Source organism: Elephas maximus, chromosome 4, assembly GCF_024166365.1.
Source record: "Elephas maximus indicus isolate mEleMax1 chromosome 4, mEleMax1 primary haplotype, whole genome shotgun sequence".
Lineage (NCBI taxonomy): Eukaryota > Metazoa > Chordata > Mammalia > Proboscidea > Elephantidae > Elephas > Elephas maximus.
The window spans coordinates 186,199,742-186,215,687 of record NC_064822.1 but is presented as its reverse complement, the minus strand read 5'-3'; the positions used below and the strand labels follow the sequence as shown (position 1 = coordinate 186,215,687).

The 15,946-nt window shown below is 42.9% G+C and overlaps 1 protein-coding gene across 10 annotated transcripts in view; it reads right to left on the bottom strand.

Annotated features, from left to right (window-relative positions):
* Positions 1 to 15,821, bottom strand: part of WBP2NL (WBP2 N-terminal like) — a 72,075-nt gene extending 56,254 nt beyond the window's left edge. For 9 of the 10 annotated variants that reach the window (XR_007517423.1, XR_007517425.1, XR_007517420.1 and 6 more), the window contains exon 1: positions 15,729 to 15,815. Coding sequence is in view for 3 of the 10 variants with exons in the window: in XM_049884540.1 (XP_049740497.1) it covers positions 15,729 to 15,790 (62 nt within the window). In the remaining 7 variants the exon portion in view is untranslated. Of the gene's footprint in view, positions 1 to 15,728 lie in introns of all 10 variants that reach the window. The other variant, XR_007517426.1, reaches the window with a different exon arrangement.
* Between the last annotated feature and the right edge of the window lie 125 nt (positions 15,822 to 15,946).

The window sequence follows — 15,946 nt, the reverse complement described above, 5'->3', positions numbered from 1 at the left end:
TTCAGCAACACCACAATTCAAAGGTGTCAACTCTTCTTCGGTCTTCCTTATTCATTGTGCAGCTTTCACATGCATATGATATGATTGAAAATACCATGGCTTGGGTCAGGTACACCTTAGTCTTCAGGGTGACATCTTTACTCTTCAACACTTTGAAGAGGTCCTTTGCAGCAGACTTGCTCAATGCAATGCCTCTTTTGATTTCTTGACTGCTGCTTCCATGGCTGTTGATTGTGGATCCAAGTAAAATGAAATCCTTGACAACTTCAATCTTTTCTCCATGTATCATGATGTTTCTCATTGGTCCAGTTGTGAGGATTTTTGTTTTCTTTATGTTGAGGTGCAGTCCATATTGAAGGCTGTGGTCTTTGATCTTCATTAGTAAGTGCTTCAAGTCCTCTTCACTTTCAGCAAGCAAGGTTGTGTCATCTGCATAACGCAGGTTGTTAATGAGTCTTCCTCCAATCCTGATGCCCCATCCTTCTTCATATTGTCCAATTTCTCGGATAATTTGTTCAGCATACGGATTAAATAGGTATGGTGAAAGAATACAACCCTGACGCACACCTTTCCTGACTTTAAACCAATCAGTATCCCCTTGTTCTGTCCAAACAACTGCCTCTCGATCTATGTAAAGGTTCCTCATGAGCACAATTAAGTGTTCTGGAATTCCCATTCTTCGCAGTGTTATCCATAGTTTGTTATGATCCACACAGTCGAATGCCTTTGCATAGTCAATAAAACACAGGTAAACATCCTTCTGGTATTCTCTGCTTTCAGCCAGGATCCATCTGACATCAGCAATGATATCCCTGGTTCCACATCCTCTTCTGAAACTGGCCTGAATTTCTGGCAGTTCCCTGTCGATATACTGCTGTAGCCGTTTTTGAATGATTTTCAGCAAAATTTTGCTCGCGTGTGATATTAATGATATTGTTCTATAATTTCCACATTCGGTTGGATCACCTTTCTTGGGAATAGGCATAAATATGGATCTCTTCCAGTCAGCTGGCCAGGAAGCTGTCTTCCATATTTCTTGGCATAGGCGAGTGAGCACCTCCAGCACTGCATGTTTGTTGAAACATCTCAATTGATATTCCATCAATTCCTGAAGCCTTGTTTTTCACCAATGCCTTCAGAGCAGCTTGGATTTCTTCTTTCAGTACCATTGGTTCCTGATCATATGCCACCTCCTGAAATGGTTGAATATCGACTAATTCTTTTTGGTATAATGACTCTGTGTATTCCTTCCATCTTCTTTTGATGTTTCCTGTGTCGTTTAATATTTTCCCCATGGAATCATTCACTATTGCAACCCGAGGCTTGAATTTTTTCTTCAGTTCTTTCAGCTTGAGAAACGCCGAGTATGTTCTTCCCTTTTGGTTTTCCATCTGCAGCTCTTTGCACATGTCATTATAATACTTTACTTTGTCTTCTCAAGAGGCCCTTTGAAATCTTCTTTTCAGTTCTTTTACTTCATCAACTCTTCCTTTTGGTAAAGCAAAAGCTGCTCTACGCTCAAGCGCAAGTTTCAGAGTCTCCTCTGACATCCATCTTGGTCTTTTCTTTCTTTCCTGCCTTTTCAGTGACCTCTTGCTTTCTTCATGTATGATGTCCTTCCACAACTTGTCTGGTCTTTGGTCACTAGTGTTCAATGCATCAAATCTATTTTTCAGAAGGTCTCTAAATTCAGGTGGGATATACTCAAGGTCATATTTTGGGTCTCGTGGACTTGCTCTGATTTTCTTCAGTTTCAGCTTGAACTTGCATATGAGCAATTGATGGTCTGTTCCACAGTTGGCCCCTGGCCTTGTTCTGACTGATGATATTGAGCTTTTCCATCGTCTCTTGCCACAGATGTAGTCAATTTGATTTCTGTGTGTTCCATCTGGTGAGGTCCATGTGTATAGTCGCCGTTTATGTTGGCGGAAGAAGGCATTTGCAATGAAGAAGTCGTTGGTCATGCAAAATTCTATCATTCGATCTCCGGCATTGCTTCTATCACCAAGGCCATATTTTCCAACTACTGATCCTTCTTCTTTGTTTCCCTCTTTCCCATTCCAGTCACCAGTAATTATCAACGTATCTTGATTGCATGTTCGATCAATTTCAGACTGCAGCAGCTGATAAAAATCTTCTATTTCTTCATCTTTGGCCCTAGTGGTTGGTGCATAAATTTGAATAATAGTCATATTAACTGGTCTTCCTTGTAGGTGTATGGCTATTATCCTATCACTGACAGCGTTGTACTTCAGGATAGATCTTGAAACGTTCTTTTTCATGATGAATGCAACACCATTCCTCTTCAAGTTGTCATTCCCAGCATAGTCGACTATATGATTGTCTGATTCAAAATGGCCAATACCAGTCCGTCTCAGCTCACTAATGCCTAGGATATTGATGTTTATGTGTTCCATTTCATTTTTAATGATTTCCAATTTTCCTAGATTCATACTTTGTACATTCCAGGTTCCAATTATTAATGGATGTTTGCAGTTGTTTCTTCTCATTTTGAGTCGTGCCGCATCAGCAAATGAAGGTCCCCAAAGCTTTACTCCATCCACATCATTAAGGTCAACTCTACTTTGAGGAGGCAGCTCTTCCCCAGTCATCTTTTGAGTGCCTTCCAACCTGGGGGGCTCATCTTCCAGCACTATATCAGACAATGTTCTGCTGCTATTCATAAGGTTTTCATTGGCTAATACTTCTCAGAAGTAGACTGCCAGGTCCTTCTTCCTAGTCTGTCTTAGTCTGGAAGCTCAGCTGAAACCTGTCTTCCATGGGTGACCCTGCTGGTATCTGGATACCGGTGGCATAGCTTCCAGCATCTCAGCAACACACAAGTCCCCACAGTACGACAAACTGACAGACACATGTCTGTCATGTCTGTCGTGTCTGTTAACAAATTAGATAACTTAAATGAAATGGACAAATTCATACAAACTACCAAAAATGACTCAAGAAGAAATAGAATAACTGAATAGACTTATAATAAGTAAAGAGACTGAATTAGTAATAAAAAAATAACTTCCAACAAAGAAAATGCCAGGATCAGATGGCTTCACTGGTGAATTCTAACAGACATTAAAAGAAGAATTAACATGAATCCTTCTCAAACTCTCTGAAAAAAAAAATTAGGAAGGAATGCTTCCTATGTCATTCTATGAGGCCAGTATTACCCTGATACCAAAGCCAAATAAAGATACCACAAGAAAAAAAAACTACAAACCAATATCCCTTTTGGATATAGATGCAAAAACCCTCTACAAACACTAGCCAACCTAATCCGGCAGCACATTAGAAGAATTATGCACCGTGACCAAGTGAAATTCATCCTAGGAATGCAAGGATGGTAATTCAGAAACCAATCAATGTAATATACCAGGTTAACAAAACGAAGGAAGAAAAACATGTAATCATCTGAATATATGCATAAAAAACATTTGACAAAATCCAACACCCTTTCATATTAAAAACACTCAACAAACTAGGATTAGAAAGAAACTTCCTCAACCTGAGAAAAGGCGCCTATGAAAAATCGCCAGCTGACATCACTGTTGTTCTTAGCCAGCTAACGTCATTGTTGTTGTTCTTAGGTGCCATCAAGTCGGTTTAAATCCATAGCGACCCTGAGCGATACACAACAAAACACCACCCAGTCCTGCACTATGCTCACAATCCTGTTATGCTTAAGCTCATTGTTGCAGCCACTGAGTCGATCCATCTTATTGAGGGTTTCCCTTTTTTTTGCTGACCCTCTACCAAGCATGATGTCCTCCTGCAGGGACTAATCCCTCCTGATAACATGTCCAAAGTATGTAAGATGTAGTCTTGCCATCCTTGCTTCTAAGGAGCATGCTGGTTGTACTTCTTCCAAGACAGACTTGTTCGTTCTTTTGGCAGTCCATTGCATATTCAATATTCTTTGCCAACACCACAATTCAAAGGCGTCAACTCTTCTTCGGTCTTCCTTATTCATTGTCCAGCTTTCGCATGCTTATGATACGACTGAAAATGGCTTGGGTCTGGCGCACCTTAGCCTCAAGGTGACTTCTTCGCTTTTCAAGACTTTAAAGAGGTCTTTTGCAGCCAAGTTGCCCAATGCAATGCATCTTTTGATTTCTTGACTGCTGCTTCCATGGGTGTTGATTGTTTTGATTATGGATCCAAGTAAAATGAATTCCTTGACAACTTCAATCTTCATTTATCACGATGTTCTTGGTCCAGTTGTGAGGATTTTTCTTTTCTTTATGTTGAGGTGTAATCCATACTGAAGGCTGTAGTCTTTGATCTTCATCAGTAAGTGCTTCAAGTCCTCTTCACTATCCGCAAGCGAGGTTGTGTCATCTGCATAACGCAGGATGTTAATGAGTCTTCCTCCAATCCTGATGTCCAGTTCTTCTTCATATAGTCCAGCATCTTGGATTATTTGCTCAGCATACAGATTGAATAGGTATGGTGAAACCATACAATGATACAACCCTGATGCACACACCTTTCCTGACTTTAAACCATGCAGTATCCCCTTGTTCTGTCCAACTACCTCTTGATCCACATACAGGTTTCTCATGAGCACAAATGAGTGTTCTGGAATTCCCGCTCTTTGCAATGTTATCCATAATTTGTCATGATCCACACAGTTGAACGCCTTAGCATAGTCAATAAAACAGATAAACATTTTTCTGGTGTCCTCTGCTTTCAGCCAGGATCCATCTGACACCAGCAATGATATCCCTGGCTCCACGTCCTCTTCTGAATCCAGCCTGAATTTCTGGCAGTTCCCTGTCGATATCTGCTGCAGCCACTTTTGAATGATTTTCAGCAAAATTTTACTTGGATGTGATATTAATAATATTGTTGGATAAGTTCCACATTCAGTTGGATCACCCTTCTTGGAAAAAGGCATAAATATGGATCTCTTCCAATCAGTTGGTCAGGTAGCTGTCTTCCCAAATTTCTTGGCATAGGTAAGTGAGCACTTCCAGCACTGCATCTGCTTGTTGAAACATCTCAGTTGATATTGTAAATTCCTGGAGCCTTGCTTTTCACCAACGCCTTCAGTGCAGCTTGGACTCCTTCCTTTGATACCATCAGTTCCTGATCATATGCTACCTCTTGAAATGGTTGAACGTCGACTAATTCGTTTCGGTAGAGTGACTCTGTGTACTTCTTCCAACTTCTTTTGATGCTTCCTGCATCATTTAATATTTTCCCCATAGAATCCTTCACTATTGCAATGTGAGGCTTGATTTTTTTCTTCAGTTCTTTCAGCTTGAGAAATGCCGAACGTGTTCTTCCCTTTTGGTTTTCTATCTCCAGCTCTTTGAACACGTCATTATAATACTTCATGTTGTCTTCTCGAGCCACCCTTTGAAATTTTCTGTTCAGTTCTTTTACTTCATCATTTCTTCCTTTTGCTTTAGCTACTCGATGTTCAAGAGCAAGTTTCAGAGTCTCTTCTGACATCCATTTTGGTCTTCTCTTTCTTTCCTGTCTTTTAATCACCTCTTGCTTTCTCCATGTTTGATGTCCTTGATGTCATTCCACAACTCATGTGGTCTTTGGTCATTAGTGTTCAACGTGTCAAATTTATTCCTGAAATGGTCTCTAAATTCAAGTGGGATATACTCAAGGTCGTTGTACTTTGACTCTCATAGACTTGTTCTAATTTTCTTCATTTTCAACTTGAACTTGCAATATGAGTAACTGATGGTCTTTTCCACAGTTGGCACCTGGCCAACTGATACTATGAGCTTTTCCATTGTCTGTTTCCACAGATGTAGTCGATTTGATTCCTGTGTATTCCATCTGGCAAGGGCCACATGTACAGTCACCATTTACGTCAGTGAAAAAGGGTATTTGCAATGAAGAAGTCATTGGTCTTGCAAAATTCTATCATACAATCTCTAGCACTGTTTCTGTCACCAAGGCCATATTTTCCAACTACTGATCCTTCTTCTTTGTTTCCAACTTTCACATTCCAATCACCAATAATTATCAATGCATCCTGATTGCATCTTTGATCAATTTCAGACTGCAGAGGCTGATAAAAATCTTCAATTTCTTCTTCTTTGGCTTTAGTGGTTGAATAATAGTCATTTTAACTGGTCTTCCTTGTAGGTGTATAGATATTATTCTATCACTGACAGCATTGTACTTCAGGATAGATCTTGAAATGTTCTTTTTGAGGATGAATGCAACGCCATTCCTCTTCAAGCTGTCATTCCCAGCATAGAAGACCATATCATTGTCCAATTCAAAATGGCCAATACCAGTTCATTTCAGCTCACTAATGCCTAAGATATTGATGTTTTTGCATTCCATTTCATTTTTGATGATTTCCAGTTTTCCCAGATTCATACTTCGTACATTCCAGGTTCCAATTATTGATGGATGTTTGCAGCTGTTTCTTCTCATTTTGAGTCATGACACATCAGCAAATGAAGGTCCCGAAAGCTTTACACCATCCACATCATTAAGGTCAACTCCACTTTGAGGAGGCAACTCCTCCCCAGTCTCTTCTGAGTGCCTTCCAACCTGGGGGGCTCATCTTCCAGCACTATATCAGACAATGTTCCACTGCTATTCATAAGGTTTTCACTGGCTAATTCTTTTCAGAAGTAGACTGCCAGGTCCTTCTTCCTAGTCTGTCTTAGTCTGGAAGCTCAGCTGAAACCTGTCCACCATGGGTGAGCCTGCTGGTATCTGAATACCGGCGGTACAGCTTCCAGCATCACAGCAACATGCAAGCCCCTAAAATATGACAAACTGACAGACACGTGGGGGGTAACATCATAGTCAATGGTAAAAGACTAAAAGCTTTCCCCCTAAGATCAGGAACAAGAGAAGATGTCTGCTCTCACTACTTCTATTCAACATTTGTACCGGAGTTTCTAACTGGGTCAGTTAACTAAGAAAAACAAATAAAAGGTATTCTTCATTGGAAAGGAAAAACCCACTGCCATCGAGTCGATTCCGACTCATAGAGACCCTATGACAGAGCAGAACTGCCCCATAGAGTTTCCAAGGAGCACCTGGTGGATTCAAACTGCTGCCCTCTTGGTTAGCAGCCGTAGCATTTAGCCACTAGGCCACCAGGATTTCCACCTCTGGAAAGGAAGAAGTAAAAATATCTCTATTTGAAGATGACATTATCTTATGTGTAGAAAATCCTTTTAAAACCCCACAAAAAAAAATGGAGCTATTAAAAAAACTAGTTCAGCAAAGTACAGGATACAAGATCAACATGCACCTACTCCTCACTTATTGACTATCTCAGTATCCAACATTTCTCATTTAGGACAATAGTAAAAAATCTACTATCTGACTATTTTGTGCATTAACTATGTTTATCTGGCAGTAATGAATGCCGAGTTGCAAGGCAAAAGTAATGGTGGCATTCAGAAGTAGAACAACTAAATAGACCCATAACAAAAACAGAGATTGAAACGATAATCAAAAAACTCCCAACAAAAAAAAGCCCTGGCCCGGACGGCTTCACTGCAGAGTTCTACCAAACTTTCAGAGAAGAGTTAACACCACTACTTCTGAAGGTATTCCAAAGCATAGAAAATGATGGAATACTACCCAACTCATTCTATGAAGCCACCATCTCCCTGATACCAAAACCAGGTAAAGACATCACAAAAAAAGAAAATTACAGACCTATATCCCTCATGAACATAGATGCAAAAATCCTCAACAAAATTCTAGCCAATAGAATTCAACAACATATCAAAAAAATAATTCACCACGACCAAGTGGGATTTATACCAGGGATGCAAGGCTGGTTTAATATTAGAAAAACCATTAATGTAATCCACCATATAAATAAAACAAAACACAAAAACCACATGATTTTATCAATTGATGCAGAAAAGGCATTTGACAAAGTCCAACACCCATTTATGATAAAAACTCTCAGCAAAATAGGAATTGAAGGAAAATTCCTCAACATAATAAAGGGCATCTATACAAAGCCAACAGCCAGCATCACTCTAAATGGAGAGAGCCTGAAAGCATTTCCCTTGAGAACGGGAACCAGACAAGGATGCCTTTTATCACCGCTCTTATTCAACATTGTGCTAGAAGTCCTAGCCAGAGCAATTAGGCTAGACAAAGAAATAGAGGGCATCCGGATTGGCAAGGAGGAAGTAAAATTACCTCTATTTGCAGATGACATGATCTTATACACAGAAAACCCTAAGGAATCCTCCAGAAAACTACTGAAACTAATAGAAGAGTTTGGCAGAAGATCAGGATACAAGATAAACATACAAAAATCACTTGGATTCCTCTACATCAACAAAAAGAACATCAAAGAGGAAATAACCAAATCAATACCATTCACAGTAGCCCCCAAAAAGATAAGATACTTAGGAATAAATCTTACCAAGGATGTAAAAGACCTATACAAAGAAAACTACAAAGCTCTACTACAAGAAATTCAAAAGAACATACTTAAGTGGAAAAACATACCTTGCTCATGGATAGGAAGACTTAACATAGTAAAAATGTCTATTCTACCAAAAGCCATCTATACATTTAACGCACTTCCGATCCAAATTCCAATGTCATATTTTAAGGGGATAGAGAAACAAATCACCGATTTCATATGGAAGGGAAAGAAGCCCCGGATAAGCAAAGCACTACTGAAAAAGAAGAAGAAAGTGGGAGGCCTCACTTTACCTGACTTCAGAACCTATTATACAGCCACAGTAGTCAAAACAGCCTGGTACTGGTACAACAACAGGCACATAGACCAATGGAACAGAATTGAGAACCCAGACATAGATCCATCCACGTATGAGCAGCTGATATTTGACAAAGGACCAGTGTCAATTAATTGGGGAAAAGATAGCCTTTTTAACAAATGGTGCTGGCATAACTGGATATCCATTTGCAAAAAAATGAAACAGGACCCATACCTCACACCATGCACAAAAACTAACTCCAAGTGGACCAAAGACCTAAACATAAAGACTAAAACGATAAAGATCATGGAAGAAAAAATTGGGACAACCCTAGGAGCCCTAATACAAGGTATAAACAGAATACAAAACATTACCAAAAATGATGAAGAGAAACCCAATAACTGGGAGCTCCTAAAAATCAAACACCTATGCTCATCTAAAGACTTCTCCAAAAGAGTAAAAAGACCACATACAGATTGGGAAAGAATTTTCAGCTATGACATCTCCGACCAGCGCCTGATCTCTAAAATCTACATGATTCTGTCAAAACTCAACCACAAAAAGACAAACAACCCAATCAAGAAGTGGACAAAGGATATGAACACACATTTCACTAAAGAAGATATTCAGGCAGCCAACAGATACATGAGAAAATGCTCTCGATCATTAGCCATTAGAGAAATGCAAATTAAAACTACGATGAGATTCCATCTCACACCAGCAAGGCTGGCATTAATCCAAAAAACACAAAATAATAAATGTTGCAGAGGCTACGGAGAGATTGGAACTCTCATACACTGCTGGTGGGAATGTAAAATGGTACAACCACTTTGGAAATCTATCTGGCGTTATCTTAAACAGTTAGAAATAGAACTACCATACAACCCAGAAATCCCACTCCTGGGAATATACCCTAGAGATACAAGAGCCTTCATACAAACAGATACATGCACACCCATGTTTATTGCAGCTCTGTTTACAATAGCAAAAAGTTGGAAGCAACCAAGGTGTCCATCAACGGATGAATGGGTAAATAAATTGTGGTATATTCACACAATGGAATACTACGCATCGATAAAGAACAGTGACGAATCTCTGAAACATTTCATAACATGGAGGAACCTGGAAGGCATTATGCTGAGCGAAATGAGTCAGAGGCAAAACAACAAATATTGTATAAGACCACTATTATAAGATCTTGAGAAATGGTAAACCTGAGAAGAACACATACTTTTGTGGTTACGAGGGGGGGAGGGAGGGAGGGTGGGAGAGGGTTTTTTTATTGATTAATCAGTAGATAAGAACTGCTTTAGGTGAAGGGAAAGACAACACTCAATACATGGAAGGTCAGCTCAATTGGACTGGACCAAAAGCAAAGAAGTTTCCGGGATAAAATGAATGCTTCAAAGGTCAGCGGAGCAAGCGCGGGGGTCTGGGGAACATGGTTTGCGGGGACTTCTAAGTCAATTGGCAAAATAATTCTATTATGAAATCATTCTGCATCCCACTTTGAAATGTGGCGTCTGGGGTCTTAAATGCTAACAAGCGGCCATCTAAGATGCATCAATTGGTCTCAACCCACCTGGAGCAAAGGAAAATGAAGAACACCAAGGCCACACGACAACTAAGAGCCCAAGAGACAGAAAGGGCCACATGAACCAGAGACCTACATCATCCTGAGACCAGAAGAACTAGTTGGTGCCCGGCCACAATCGATGACTGCCCTGACAGGGAGCACAGCAGAGGACCCCTGAGGGAGCAGGAGATCAGTGGGATATAGACCCCAAATTCTCATAAAAAGACCAAACTTAATGGTCTGACTGAGACTAGAGGAATCCCGGTGGCCATGCTCCCCAGACCTTCTGTTGGCACAGGACAGGAACCATCCCCGAAGACAACTCATCAGACATGAAAGGGACTGGTCAGCGGGTAGGAGAGTGACGCTGATGAAGAGTGAGCTAATTATATCAGGTGGACACTTGAGATTGTGTTGGCAACTCTTGTCTGGAGAGGGGATGGGAGGATAGAGATAGAGGAAGCCGGCAAAATTGTCAAGAAAGGAGAGACTGAAAGGGCTGACTCAAGAGGGGGAGAGCAAGTGGGAGTAGGGAGTGAGATGTATGTAAACCTATATGTGACAGACTGATTGGATTTGTAAATGTTCACTTGAAACTTAATAAAAGTTATTAAAAAAAAAAAAGTAATGGTGGCCATGCTGGTTAAGGTGGCAACTTGGGTGGGCCATGATTCTCAGTGGTTTGGTAGTTATGGAATGGTGCAATCTAGCAGTTATGTAACGATGCCGTCTTTCTCCATTTTGTGATCTGATCATCCTCCATTTTCACATAATGCCGATTTTTACATAACGACTTGGTCTTTGAAATCTAACCATGTCTTTAAGTGAGAGTGAATGTACAAAAATTAGTTGTATTTATAAACACTAGCAAGGATAAATAAAAAATGAATTTAAGAAAACAATTCCATTTACAATAGCATCAAAAAGACTAAATTACTTAGGAATATATTTAACCAAGGATGCATAAGACTTCTACATTGAAAAATACTAAAGACTATAAAAAGGAACTAAATAAAACCTCAAAAAATGGAAAGATGTTATGTATTCATAGACTGGAAGACTTAATGTTGTTAAGATGCTACTATCCTCCAAAATGATCTACGGATTCAATGCAAACCATATCAAAACTCCAACTGCCTTCTTCTGCTGGAATGAACAAGCTGATAATTCATATGGAATTCCAAGGGACCCAGAATAATCAAAACAATCTTGAAAAAACGGAACTAAGTTTGGGGACTCACACTTCACAGTTTCAAAACCTACTACACAAAGTGTGGTACTGGCTTAAGATTAGACATAGAAGTCAATGGAATAGAATTGAGAGTTCACAAATAAACCGATACATCTACATTGTTGTTGTTAGGCACCGTCAAGTTGCTTCCTACTCATAGTGACCCTATGTACAACAGAACAAAACAGGCCTGGTCCTGGCCATTCTCACAATCGTTATTATGCTTGAGCCCATTGTTGCAGCCACTGTGTCAATCCAGCTCATTGAGGGTGTTCTTCTTTTTCGCTGACCCTCTACTTTACCAAGGATGATGTCCTTCTCAATGGAATGGTCCCTCCTGATAACATGGCCAAAGTATGTGAGATGTAGTCTGGCTATCCATGCTTCTGAGCAGCATCCTGGCTCTACTTCTTCCAAGACAGATTTGTTCATTCTTTTGGCAGTCCATGGTATATTTAATATTCTTCACCAACACCATAAATCCAAAGGTATCAATTCTTCTTCAGTCGACCTTACTCATTGCCAAGCTTTCTAATGCATATAAGGTGATTGAAAACACCATTGCTTGAGTCAGGCACACCTTAGTCCTCAAGATGACAACTTTGCTTTTTAACACTTTAAAGAGGTCTTCTGCAGCAGATTTGCCCAGTCAGTCACTTATTTTTCACATGTGCCAAGACCATTCAATGAGTAGACAATAGTCTTGTCAACAAATAGTGCCAAAGTGACTGGATAGCCACACGCAAAGAATGAAGTTGGACCTGAGAAGTGAAGTCTTGATACATGTTACAACATGGATGAACCCTGAAGACATAATGCTAAGTCAAAGAATTCAGACACAAAAGGCCTCATGTTGTGTGATTCCATTTACATAAAATATCCAGGATAGGCAAATGCATAGAGACAGAAAGACTAGTGGTCGCCAGGGCCTTGTGGAAGTAGCAAATGGGAGCGATCGCTTAATCGGTACAGGATTTCTTTCGTTGGAGATGCAAACACTCTGGCGTTAGATAATGGTGATGGTGGCACAACATGGAGAACGCACTAAAAGCCACAAACACCCACTTTAAAACGGCTAAAGTGGCCAATTTTATGTTATATAAAATTTTACCTCAATTTTAAAAAAGGTTCGTTAGATTATTAAATGTGAAAGTTCAAAAGAAATTTAATTAAAAAGACTGCGAAGAAACAATCCACTGAACTTGTTAACACATTGGATCTGAGAGACAGAAAGATCATTAGAAACCAAAGGTCAGAGTTGCCTCCAAAGAAATGTGGAAATTAGAAAAGAAAAAAAAGCTTACTGGAGGATGGGGACATAAATTTGGCTTTAGACATGCCAAAATGTTCAAGAGCTATATATACACTTGGCACTTTCCTTGTATCATACCCTTGGGTCACCATCATCTGTACAGTTTCTCAACCTTGGCTCTAGTGACATTTTGGATCAGGTAATTCTCTGTTGTGGGGGGCTGTCCGGAAACCCTGGTGGTATAGTGGCTAAGTGCTACAGCTGCTAACCAAAATGTCAGCAGTTCAAATCCACCAGGCACTCCTTGGAAACTCTATGGGGCAGTTCTATTCTGTCCTATAGGGTCGCTATGAGTTGGAATTGACTTGACAGCAATGAGTTTGGTTTGGTTTCGGTTTGGGGGGGCTGTCCAGTGCATTGCAGGATGTTTAACAGCATCCTTGGCCTCTACCCACCTGATGTCAGTAGTATCCCCCCCCACACACACACACAACCATGACAACCAAAAGTGTCTCCACACATTGCCAAATGTTCCTGGGGGAGGGAGAAGGCATCAACGCTAGGCTGAAAATCACTGTCCTACAAGGATGACATATTGACTGTAAAAATTCAGTGAAAGTGGACCACAGTGAAACAAAGAATGCATGTGCACTATGTTGGCAAACGGTTTAATGTGGAGAACAACAACGCATCTCTGAGAAAGAGGTAAAAACTGCAGATGAGATTTCACAGCACCACTAAGCTAAGTTTATCAAACGTTCTCCTGCCCCAAGCACTACCTAGAACCTCACCAACTGTTCAAGCTCTAGAAGTCAGTGATCGGCATCTGTGTTAATGTCCTTATCATTATTCACTGAGCCTAAATGAAGCAACAGATATTATTTTTTAAAAACATGCTTCATGCCCTGCTTCCAAAACACAACAGAAAAACTGAGAGGCAAACCCATAGCCCGAGAAGACACTCAAACAGCAGATTAGAAATGGTGTCACAGCACCTATGACAGCCACGCAGGTCAAAGTGGTCTAGGTCAGCATGAAGAGACCTCGCAGTCAGAGTGAACAACAGTCATCTCCTGCTATAAAACTGAACCAAGCAGCAGACGTATTTCAGGAGCAAGTGAGGACAAGCTTGACGCTTGTACAATTCTGTCAAGAAAATATTCTAGGGAAAGAAGCATAGAAAAAAGATACGGACATCAGCATTTGATATTGTCCTGGTGGATCTTCCTGACAAACGCGCTCAAACTGACCTTGGTGCTCTGTCTTACTCGAGCGTAGAATTCGGGTCAGGCATCTCACTGCTAGGTGAGAGGGGAGCCAAATGAGGGCAAATCACAGCAGAGAGGACAGTATTTAAGAATGGCTAAGGTGGCGCAAACTTTGTGCTCCACTGCTAACCTGTCGCCTTGGTGGGGCAGTGGTCAAGCTTTTGGTTGCTAACCAACAGTTCAAATCCACCAGCCACTCCTTGGAAACCCCATGGGGCAGTTCTATTCTGTCCTATAGGGTCACTATGAGTCGGAATCAACTGGACAGCAACGGATTTGATTTGGGGGCGGGGGCTAACCTAACTGGTTGGTGTTCCAACCCTTCCAGCAGTACTGGAGAAAAAAAAAGCCTGACAATCCGCTTCTGTTAAGAGTACAGACAAGAAAACCCTATGGAGCACTTCACTCTAGCACATGGTGTCGCCATGAGTTGGGACAGACTGGACACAACGGGTTTGGTTTGATCCTGTGGAAAACTTGAAAGGGCAGCGTTTTGGCCTTAGGTGAGCAAGCTGGCCTCCAGGGTGAAGATGGGCTCTACCTGGCTCAGCCAAACTCACAGCGCAAAGCAGCTGGTGCAAAACTCAAAACGCCACACGAGGCTGAGGGAGTGTTATTCTTTCTAGGTGGTCTCTTTTTTGGGTGCCGTTTTTTTCAGTCAAGTAATAGCGGTATTCTCCCTGGTGGGAGAAAAGAAGAACGGGGGCTTTTAAAGTTTCGAGGATGCGGTGAGGAGAAGGTAAAACCAAGCCACCTACGTTCAAAGTCTTTCCTAAGTGAGCCACGCTCCGTCTCCTCACCCTTCTTCAGGTTCCTCGAAACCCTGAGGGTCAGGGGAGGAGCGCACCCAGGACCCTCCGGGTCGCCGTCGTCCTGCAAACGTCGCGTGCTCCCAACGGCAGCTGAACCGTCACCCAGAGAGGCGGCATGAGTCTCCACTACCAGTGGCTCTGTCGGACCTTGCCCTGCGTGCCCGCCAGGCGGCGCTCTCCCGCTCCCCCCTCCACGTCGCCAGGCGGCGCTCTCCCGCTCCCCCCTCCACGTCGCCAGGCGGCGCTCTACGGCTCCCCGCTCTCCACGTCGCCAAGCGGCGCTCTCCCTCTCCCCACTCCGCACCGCCAGGCGGCGCTCTACGGCTCCCCGCTCTCCATGTTGCCAAGCGGCGCTCTCCCTCTCCCCACTCCGCACCGCCAGGCGGCGCTCTACGGCTCCCCGCTCTCCATGTTGCCAAGCGGCGCTCTCCCTCTCCCCACTCCACACCGCCAGGCGGCGCTCTACGGCTCCCCGCTCTCCACGTCGCCAAGCGGCGCTCTCCCTCTCCCCACTCCGCACCGCCAGGCGGCGCTCTACGGCTCCCCGCTCTCCATGTTGCCAAGCGGCGCTCTCCCTCTCCCCACTCCACACCGCCAGGCGGCGCTCTCCCTCTCCCCACTCCACACCGCCAGGCGGCGCTCTACGGCTCCCCGCTCTCCACGTCGCCAAGCGGCGCTCTCCCTCTCCCCACTCCACACCGCCAGGCGGCGCTCTCCCGCTCCCCAACCTCCATATACAGAACTTTCTCAAAGCGATGCGCAAGCCCCCATGCCGGGGGCGGAGCTTCACCGCGTCATAAACTGGCGGGAAAGGCCCTTATTCGCTGCGAGCCGCTGAGGTCTACCCATTCGTCTCCTCCCTACTCTGGCAGCATCCCGGGCTGCCCCCCAGGCACCTTTCACCATAAGGGATGACAGCCCCATGGCGGTTCACGGTGTGGTTCTGATTCACCGCCATCTTGCTCCCTGGCGGCCCGGGCGCCCCTCAGATGGGAAGGGGCGAGGCCTGAGCCGAGCCGTGGGGCGGGGCTCCGAGGGGGCGGAGATTATGGCGCAAGGCCGGGAAGTGAGTGGGCGAGGCGGCTGGCCACGTGACAGCCAGTCAGCGGGTGAG